At 40.7% G+C, this 10,994-nt stretch overlaps 1 protein-coding gene across 1 annotated transcript in view; it reads left to right on the top strand.

Moving 5' to 3' along the window:
• The first annotated feature begins 2,990 nt into the window (after nucleotides 1–2,990).
• TOMM70A (translocase of outer mitochondrial membrane 70 homolog A (S. cerevisiae)) overlaps nucleotides 2,991–10,994 on the top strand; it is a 51,405-nt gene continuing 43,401 nt past the window's right edge. The window contains exon 1 of the mRNA XM_006868611.1: nucleotides 2,991–3,405. Coding sequence (XP_006868673.1) covers nucleotides 3,085–3,405 — 321 coding nt within the window. The 5' untranslated portion in view covers nucleotides 2,991–3,084. The remainder of the gene's footprint in view (nucleotides 3,406–10,994) is intronic.

Raw genomic sequence — 10,994 nt, 5'->3', positions numbered from 1 at the left:
AAACAAAGACAGACTAGGAAGAAAGAGTGACAAACTACTTCCGAATCGCTAGTCACTGAAAACTCTATGAATAGCAGAGAACAACAACAAATTATATATATATGATTGAAGTTGTCAAGGACTTCATTTTTCTTGGATCAACTACCAACACTCATGGAAGCAGCAGTCAAGAAATCAAATGACTATTGCATTAGGCAAATCTGCTGCACAATACCTTTTTAAAGTGTTGAGCTAAGATGTCAGCTTGAGGACTAAGGTTGCCTGCCCCCAAGCTATGGTATTTTCAATCACCTCATATGTTTGTGAAAGCTGGACAGTGAATAATGAAGACAGTAGAATTGGTGCTTTTGAGTTATGGTGTTAAAGAATATTAAAAGTTATAGGAATGCATTTTAGAAACCAAGATAGTGAAACTTCATTTTTCATACTTTGGACATGTTGTAAAAGATTTTAACATGTTATTGTTAAGTGCTATTGAATCGGTTCTGACTCACATGGACCCTGAATAGGGTTTCCAAGAAGAGGTGGGTTTGAGCCAATGACCTTGCTATTCAAACAGCCTTTGTGGTTCTGTGCTTATCTTTACCAATACTCCAAAATTTTAATGTTCTTGTTAAGTGCTGTCAAGGTGGTTCCAACCCATGGTGACCGTGATTTAGTGTTTCCAAGGAGCAGCTGGTGAGCTTGAACGCCAACATTGTGATTCAAACGGACTTTACAGCACAGCTCATTAACCCACAGTGCCATATGCAAAACAGGATGATTGAGATGATGAGTCATTAAGATTTGGATTCTTATTCTCAATACTTGTCTCCTAGAAGATAATATGAATTCCAAACAACTCCTTGCAAGAGAATTTTTTTTTTTTTAATTTGAAGTTAAGAGGTACAGAACAAGGGGGGATATTATTTTTATTTGCCTTTAAAACAAATTGTATGGGATATTTAAGGAATGCATTTTTTTTGTTGTAAATACGTATGTAATAACATTCTTCATGTGTAAAATCCAGTGACATCATGTTTATCATATTGTTTAACCATCACCATTATCCAGTTCTAAAATTTCCTGTTAAATTCTGTATTTAATTTAGTTTCCAGTAATCATCTGAGGCTCTTCTCTGCTTGTCCTCAAACCTTTGTATTTAACATTACAGTATTAATTTTCATCTAAATTACCACCACCACCACCCATTGCCATCTATGAGTCATGGCTACCTCAGTGTCAGAAAACAATAGTTTTCAATTGCTGATTTTTTGGAAATAGATTGCCAGGGCTTTCTTCTAAGGCTCGTGAATGAACTGCCACCTCCAACCATTTGGTTAGCAACCCAGTACATTCACTCTTTACCCCTTCCAGGATATACAATTTAAGGTGTGACGCCGCAGGCGTAGTGGTTATCGATCTGGCTGCTAATCTCATGGTCAGTAGTTCCAAAGTACAAGCATTTCTGCCAGAGAAAGATGAGGCTTTCTGCTCCCATAAAGTTTTACAGCCTCGGAAACCCTATACAAGGTCTCTCTGAGTCGTAATTGACTCCACAGCGCATAAACCACCACCGCTAAGCACAAGGTTGCAATTCAAACCCACGAGCCACTCCTAGGTCGCTATGAGTCAGAACTGACTCCATGGTAGTTAACAATAACAACAAAGGTAAGAAAACAAATGTAACTAAGTGGAAAGATAAATCTGTGAGATTTAAGAAATGTGTGATCCTATGCTTGATAAAGCAATTGTTGTTAAGTGTCATTGAGTCAATTCCGACTTCATAGCGACCCTGTAACAGGATTCCCAAGGAGCAGCTCGGGTTCCCAAGGAGCAGCTGCTGAGCTTGAACCACAGACCTTGTAGTTCAAATGACTTTGCTGTCTGGCGCATTAGCCCACAACCCCACACCAGGATGATAGACCATCTAAAAACTAAGACTTGAAATTTGAAAATGAAGAAAAGCGGGTGAGAAAGGTAGAACAAAACAGCATGCGTGAGAGCGTCTGGAAGAGTGCTAGCGGAATCAGGAAGCCTAAAAGCAGGCAGAAAGCCTGGGATTTTGCCCTTCTATTCACTCAGTTCGAGAACCCGATAACATACATACGTCACTGCTTTTGTAAATGCAGCAGATGGTGAGCCCTTTTAAGCCGTTTCCACCCAGATTTCTGGCATCTGCTTTAACCTTAGTTAACTTTAAATTCGTCCAAAATAACAACTATGGTATGGCGCTGTAGGATAAGCACTGGCCTGAGAACCCAAGGTCAGCAGTTCAAACCCACCAGCTGCGTCTCGGAAACCCTATACAGGGTGCTATGAGTCGGAACCGACTGGACAGCACTCAAAAATAACAATGGTAGCGATGATAAGATTAGTGATACATCTTCAGCTCTGCGCTCTTTCCTCACACATTTCTAAAAATCCTTCCTATCCACAGGTTTCCCAAACACGTGCAAGAACAGAACTAACTGCCACCCGGATCAAAGTAGTGCCAAGAAGAGGCCGAAATTCACCAGTAAACTGGGCGGCTCGGTCTACACCCCGCCTACAATCCCTGCCAGCCAATAAACTTAAAATTCTTCCGCCGTTCTCATCAATTCGTAGTTCCGCTTCAACACTTCCTAAACTCCGAGCGCCTACGCACTAGCAGGCAGTATACGCGCCCCTCCTCCACGCTGATTAGCAAGAGAGCTTTCTGTCCTATCCTGGAGGTGGAGAAAAGACAGCGGTTACCGTTGGGGGTCCAAGGCCTCAGAAATAATTCTGATTTTCCTGAGCGGCTCCGAGGCGAAAGGAAAAAGAACTCCTTACAACACCGATCTAACGTCCAATAAATTCCCTTAACCCGGAAGTAATTTTCACCTCCTCCTTTTCCTCTAGGGTTAAGAGGGGAGGAGAAGGTCTGGCCCGGCATACCCCGGGTTTCCGGTGACCTCTGGCCCTTTTCTGTCGTCCGCTCTTTTTTCTGTCTCGCTGGTTAACGTGCTAACAAGGTTTTCCTGCCTGCCTGCGTCCCTTCCTTCCTCCTGTCTCCTTTCGCACGCTGCTTGGTGACTCTGGCGCCCGCGATCAGCAGAGAGGAGGTGGCGGAGGACACTCGTCATGGCCGCCTCTAAGCCTATGGAGGCGGCGGTGGTCGCTGCAGCTGCGCCGGGATCGGGGAGTGGGGTGGGCGGAGGCGGTGGGACTGCAGGCCCGGGGGGCCTACCGCGATGGCAGCTGGCGCTGGTGGTCGGGGCACCTCTGCTACTTGGTGCGGGTGCCATGTACCTTTGGAGCCGGCAGCGGAGGCGCCGAAAGACCGGGGGCCGGGGTGACGCCGGTGGCCTGAAGCGCAACAGTGAACGGAAAACCCCGGAGGGAAGGGCCAGTCCGGCCCCGGGCAGCGGACACCCGGAAGGCTCGGGTGTTCACCTCGAAATGGTGAGCAGCATCTCTGGGCCACGGAAGTGAAACTCGGCGGGTGCAGCTTTCCCATGACGGGTTATGCTGGTGAGGGGGCTTCCCATCAGTCGGAAGCTGTCGGTGGCAGCACCAGGTTTTAGGGATACTTTTCTGTCTGGTGAGGATAGCCGGAGGGAGTAGGTTAGCTTCGTTTTTTGACAGTTTCATTTTGATTTCAGGAAAATCTTTTCTCGGTGACACAGCATTTATCCAAATGTTGTAGGTATGGGGAGGCATTGACTAGTGAAGGAAACCTTAGCGATTGGTTTGTTGTGGATGAATTTCTTTGGTAATTTCCGATTGGTAAGAACGTTTTGATAACGAACCATTCAACTTTTGGGGGGGAGCATGAACAAATAATAGTGACCGTTGGTTGACAAAACCATAAGAACTGATTGGATGGCTTTCTATATATTCACCTCCACACCCCCAAAGGAGGCCTGGTGTGGCGCTGTGGGTTCATGCCCTAGACTGCAAAGCCGTTTGAACTTCAAGGCCGGCGGTTCAAGCTCACCAGCTGCTCCTTGGAAACCCTATACAGAGTCGCTATAGGTCGGAACCTACTTAACAAAAACAATTTCTCCGCCCCCTTTCCCCCAAAATCAGCGTTTGAAGAGTAAAATGGCAATTATCATCCTTGGAAGCGAGTTCTTAACCTTTTTTGGCTGGAAGCATCATCAATTCATTTTTTATTTTACCTGGGAGTATACATGACCAAGCCTGATATGGGTGATTTAAAGTCTGTGATGTATGAATTGGAATCAACTGGAAGGCAGTGGGCCAGTTATCTTACAAGCTGACTTTTACAGGATTTTTTGGATTATCTGGTGAGCTGCTTTGTTAAATTTTGTTGAAATGACGCTATTAAATCCTTTTGGTATCTGACAGCTGTGTGGGCTATCGCCCTGGCAGCATTTAACAATACTGGGTTGGGTGGAGGATTTTATCTGCCTCTGGATTTTTACAGAGTACAGTGTTCCGGAATAAATCAGAGTTCACAGAAACCTTTGACATTCCAGTTAGAGAGGCACTGATTGATACATATACAGGTTATTTGCATTTTATACTGTTCAGGTTGAAGATTGCTTTTGTGTCAAATTGCCAAATTAGCTTTACATGATGTTCTGATGTAGGAAGGCGTGAACTCACTTTAACACCAATTATGTATCAGGCATTGTGGTGTAGGCCATGAGAGAACCAGATATCTTTCTTCTGAAAGAATAAAATTGCCTGGTTTTTAGATGTATGGTATGGTATGGTAGGAAGATTCATAGACTCTCAGAACTAGAAGATGTGTAAGCTTCCCATCGTTACTTGGGGAAAGTTATTTAATTTCTTTGACCTCAGTCTTATGCTTGTAGAATAAGAGTATTAGATCTTTCATTTTTTCCAGCACCAAAAGTTGGTAATGCTGTTGTTTATCTTGCAAAATTGGTGGGTTATAATATCTTGCTTTAAATTACTAGATGACTCTTCAGTAAAGCAAGAATAAGAATATCTGTATCCACTGCCACCAAGTTGATTCAAACTCAAGCGACCCTGGAAGGGCTTCTGATGCTGTAAATCTTTACAGAAGCAGAAAGCCTCATCTTCCACCCACAGAGCGACGGGTGGGCTTAAATTGCTAAACTTGTGGTCAGCAATCCAGTGCTTTTTCGCTAATCCTCCACTTTACCAAGAATGATGTCCTTCCCCTGGGACTGGTCTCTCCTGTAATATGTTAGAAGTATGAGAGACGAAGTCTGGCCATCTTGACTTCTAAGGAGCATTCTGGCTGTACTTCCAAACTATCTGTTTGTTCATCTGGCAGTCCATGGTACTTTTTAATATTCTCCAATGTCATAACTCAGATGCACCCATTCTTCTAGGGTCTTCTGTATTCACTGTCCAACTTTCACATGCATATGAGGATATTGAAAATACCATGGTTTGGACATCTTTGTTCTTCAATGCTTCATCATGCTTCAGTATTCAGTATTCTGGTGCTGACAGTATTCCACTTCTATTAATAATGTTTTCAGTGACTAAGTAATCAGCAGTAATCCATCTCTTCATAGTCTGGAAGCTCAACTGAAACCTGCCCACTGTGGGTGACCCTGCTGGTGTTTAAAATACCGGTGGCATAGCTTCCAGAATTACAGCAATACCACACACAGTAAGACAAACTGACAGAATGGTGGTGGTGGAAACCCTCTACAGGGTTACTATTGATTGCTGTGTGTCTGTACCGACTAGACAGCACAACAGCATTACAGAGTGCTTTTCTTCGTCTTTTTAAACAAATAGCATGTTAAATGTTTTGTTTTTGCAAACTGCCATAACCATCTCAAACCCTGAGTTAGCTTCCTATGAGTGTTACGGACAATATTTTGTTCTAGTGGAAATGCCCTATAAGGTTTCCAAGACTAATCTTTATGGAAAGGGACACTGGTGGCACTGGGATAGGCTACTAGCCATAAGGTCAGTAGTTCAAAACAACATGTTTCTCGGGAGAAAGGTGAAGCTATCAGCTCTGGTAAAGATTTTGTTTTGAAATCAGCATGATGGCTGTGGGTTTGGAATCTGTATGGATGCAGAGTGCCACATTTGAGTGATAGTTATATAAGTTTTAAGGGAATGAAGAAATAGGCAGATACTTTCTGTTCATAGTTTCATCAGAGAATAGAATGGAAAGTCATTCATTTTTGTCTTGCTTTAAGTTTGCCTTAAAGTCAAATAAATTAATAGTGGTGCTGTAGGATAAGCATTGGACTGCATGGTCAGTTTGAACTGCAGTGTCAGTGGTTCAAACTCACCAGTTGCTCCTCAGAAACCCTATACAGGGTCACTGACGGCCCTTAACAACAATTGGGCTTCTATTTCTTGGATTTGAAATTTTCATATATAGTATAGATTTTAGCCAATTGTCTTAGTTCTGGGATAGTAACAACTTTTCAAGTAAACTGGAGATTTTAGAATATCACTAAAAAAAAGCCTTTAATCACAGTTGATAGCTTCTGAGATTGAGACCCTGAAATCATAAGTTGGAAAGATTCTTTGAAGATCATCTCTTCCATAGGGCATCTTTATCTCTGAGTCTGAGCTATCCCAAGGGATCTATTGGGATAACTCTTATAAAACAAGCATGGCTATACAAATGTCTTAGGTATTTGTATTTCAAACAACCTTTTTTTGTTTTTAAACAACAACAACAAGAAACCACATTTATGTAAAAGCATTATTGACGTCATAATAATTTTTATCCAAAAATTTTTAATCTAGTGATTTAAAAATTATTCTGTTATAGGTGTTTTTAATTTTTCAAGGAATTATCCTTTATGAAATGGTTAGGAATCACCAGAGCTAGCTGTCTATAATGGAAAAGGGAAAATGTACTTACATGTCTTCACAGAATCCAAAGACAGGGTAACTTGCTATATAACTTGCTAAGTAACAAAGCGATCTGCTTTTAATCATAAAAATCAGGGTCACCAGTAATTTTTTTATTTTTTAACTTACTGATTGCCTTTCTCTCTGATTTCTTCTTAGCCTGCTTTCTGGACTTTTCTCTGCCTAAATTTTGGTGACCCTCATAGCTCTTATCTTATGCTATATCCATTTCCTGGATGTTGCTTGCCTTTTTGTATGTGAATTAAGTGAAGGTGTACAGAAGCAGTTTTACATTGAATAAATCGTATGCCTTTAAAAAAAAAATCAGTAATTACAATTGTTTCAATGTAGTATCATTAATCCCACTTTCACCCTTTAATTCTTCGTTCTGTTTCATTTTCTTCCCCAGCCCTCTGAACTTTGGCCTTTGGTAAATGCTGCCCTTTGGATCTTGAATGATTGACCATTTTATTGTGTGCATACCTCACTTAGTGTTGTCCCCCCAATATACCTATCTGGCTTGGCTGAAAATTGAGCCACAGGATGAGTTAGTTCCGGGCGTGAAGGATGACTAAGGGCCATAGTCTCTGGAGTTCCGCCAGTCTATCTGACCAGTGTCTGACCAGTAAACCCAATCTTTTTTATGATTTTTGAGTTTTGTTCACATTTTCTCTCACTCTAATGTGATTCCTTTTACAGCAGGTGGTAATGATATAGCTGGGTACCATCTAGTCCTGGTGCCAGGGTTGTGGAGACTTACGTTCACGTGGTCCCTTTAGTATATTGGACTGTTTCCAAAGGTCTTTAGTTTTCATCACTCTTCTTTCCTCTGTAAAAGGAGAGACCAGTCATTGTACTCCAGCAGTAATTTCTTGTCTCCGGTTCAGACATTGCATGTTGCCCAAACTTAAAGGGAACCTTCACTTCCTTACCTCATCAGTATTCCAACTCAGACTCTTGTTTTTCCTGAAAACACCCTTTCTTGATTAATGTTTCACGGCTTTAACTAGTGGAAAATGTAACTAGTTTCCCTAGCCAGAAGCTACTCACCTCATATTCTCTAAATCTAATCTATAAATACAGAAAATGTGACGTTTTAAATATGTGACTACTATATTCCAGAGGTGGGGTGAAGATAACTTTACGGAAAGAAAAGAATTGGAGGGATCCATGGTCACTCTGTTAAGTATTGGGTACTTAACCGCAAGGTCAGCAGTTCAAGCCCAGTTGATACTCCTCAGGAAGAAAAATGAGGCTAGCTGCTTCCACAGACATTCTTAGTCTCAGAAATCAAAAAGGGAAATCCTGGTTGTCCCCCATAAGGGTCCCCATGAGTGGGACTAGACTCATTAGCAACAAGAGATTAGGTGTAGGTATTGTTAAAGAATCTTAGTCAAATTTGGGTGCACAGTGGCTCTGTTAAGATTAGCACTGAACTATGAACAACAAGGTTTGACAGGTTGACCCACCAGCTGCTCCATGGGAGAAAGATGAGACTTTCTGCTCCCACAAAGATTTTAAAAGTCTCAGAAACCCTATAAAGGGTTGCTGTGAGTCAAAATTGACTGAGTGGCACTTAACAACAACTGTATTTCTAGGGACATTGGATTCTTGATTCTAGTGCAGGAGATCTCAATGAATGAGCAGTCACCACCTGTCTGACATTGGGGTTGTGTGTTACTAAGATGTTAAGTAGGTTTCATTGGAGCTTCCATTCTAAGTTGAACTAGGAAGAAAGGCATAGCAATCTACTTCCAAAAAAGCAGCCCATGAAAACCCTACGGATCACACAAGTTTGATCCACAATTGATTCTGGGGAGGGCTCAGGACTGGACCACATTGAGTTCCATTGTGAACGAACTTTCTATGAGTTGTGGACTGGCTCCACAGCAGCTAACGAACAACTATTTCAGCTGCTGCTACCCCAGTCCAGGATACTGTTTCTTGGCTAAGTAACTGCCATTAATGTGCTGGACTGCAAAGTCTCTGTGACTGTAACTCTGCTGCATACCTTTCCTGATATGAAACCATTCAGTATCCCCTTATTCTTTTAAAATCACTGTTTCTAGATCTGTGTATAGGTTCCTAATGAACACAGTTAAGTATTGAAATTCCCACTCTTTGCAGTTATCCATAGTTGTTGTTACTATTGTTAAGTGCCACTGAGTTGGTTTCAACTCATAGTGACCCTGTGTAGGACTTCCAAGAAGCAGCTGGTGGGTTTGAACCGCCAACGTTGGGGTTAGCATTCCAGTGCTTATCCTACAACGCCACACCACAACAATTAGACATCTTGCTGATATTCTCTACTTTCAGCCAAGATCCATCTGGCATCAGCATTTATATCCCTAGTTTCATATCATCTTTTGAATCCAGCTTGATTTTCTGGCAGTTGCTTGTAGATGTACTGCTCAATCGTGTTTGAATTATCGTCAACAAAACTTTACTTGTGTGTGATATTAATGATATTTTTGATGATTTCCATATTCTGTTGGGTCACCTCTTTTGGAATGGGCACAAATATGGATCCTTTGCAATCAGTTGGCCAGGTAACTTTCTTCCAAATTTCTTGGCATAGATGTGTGAGCCCCTCCAGAGCTGCATCAGTTTGTGGAAAGATTTCAATTTGTATTCCATCAATTCCTGGAACCTTGTTTTTCACTACTACCTTCAGTGCAAATTGAACTTTTTCCTTCAATACTATCTGTTGTTGATCATATGCTACCACCTGAAATGTTTGAACATCGAACAATTCTTTTTGGTACTGTGACTGTGTGTATTTCTTCCATATTCTTTTGGTGCTTCCTGCATCATTCAATAGTTTGCTCACAGAATCTTTCAGTATTGTATCATGGGACTTGGATGTTTTCTTTAACTTGAGAAATGATGAGCATAGTTGGTAATTCCAAGTCTTTGTACATTTCATTACAGTATTTTGCTCATGTGCAACTTCAGGCTGAGGCTGAGGAAATTAAAATAAGTTTATGTGAGCCTAAATATTACCTTGAGTATATCCCATTTTGAGTTTATAGATCATATCAAGAACAGATAGACACTAGTGGTCCGATAGAGTGTCAGGATGACATCAAGAACATGCATGAAGATTGCTAAATGTTAGTCCTTGTATCCTACCCAAATAGCTTTGGGTATATATGTAGTTGCTAGTCTTCAGACTAAAATTTTCTGATTGGTTAACTGTATAATTTATTAATTAATGTATATTTGCTTCATATGGACTTGGGTTTTGTTATTTTAATTAGTGGTGGTTCTTTTGAGATATTTCCAGTTTGCTTATCTGTTTCCTGCATTGGTCTCTAGTATGTTTTTTCAGGGTAAAGACTGTCTGGTTGTTTGTTGTATAGTGAAATCACATCAAATGTGCTTTTAACTAAAATGAATGAAATTATACTTGCTTGGCAAAAGGAAAGAGAAAATATCTAATTGTGCTGATGATCCTATGTTTTCACTTGATATTCATAAGCCCTGGAGTCAGTAATGAACAAGATTTGATACTGAAATCTGTTTCCTTTGTTTCATTTCCACAGTGTGAATCTGAGTGTGAGTCTAAGTGATACTCACATTCTTCGTAAAGCATGGTTCCTAAATATAAGCCAACAGTGTCATCTTTGCAATATAGAAGTAAAACATAAGGTAGTCTAGAATCAGATTGCTTGAATTTGAATCTTGCCTCAGGGAAGGTTCTCAATCTCTCTGGACTTATACTTTTATCTCCAAGTATTAAGCATTGAACTGCTAACTAGAATGTCAACAGTTCAAATCTATTAGCTACACTGGGTGAAAGATGTGACCATTTGGTTTCATAAAGATTTTTTTGTCTCAGAAACCCTAACATAATACAGTTCTACTCTGCCTTAACAGGGTTGCTGTCAGTTGGAATCGACTCAATGACAATGAATTTTTGGGTACTTGTATCTCCAGTAATTTCAACTGGTAATTTCAATCTTGTACATTAATTTCAGGACTTCATCTAAGATTTTACTCCAAATATTTGTTGAATTCATTTAGCAGAATCACACAGTGCATGGAGTTGATGATGCTAAACAGTTTTTTTGGGTTTTTTTTTTTTGTTTGTTTTTTAAGGTTTTTATTGTGGATTGAGTGAAAGTTTAGAAGGCACATCATCAGTTTCACATTCAACAATTCGTATAACTTGTTTCATTACATTGATTATAATCCCC

This window comes from Chrysochloris asiatica, unplaced genomic scaffold, assembly GCF_000296735.1.
Source record: "Chrysochloris asiatica unplaced genomic scaffold, ChrAsi1.0 scaffold00120, whole genome shotgun sequence".
In the NCBI taxonomy this organism is placed as follows: domain Eukaryota; kingdom Metazoa; phylum Chordata; class Mammalia; order Afrosoricida; family Chrysochloridae; genus Chrysochloris; species Chrysochloris asiatica.
The sequence above is the reverse complement of the archived record's forward strand: the minus strand, read 5'-3'. Positions and strand labels throughout refer to the sequence as shown.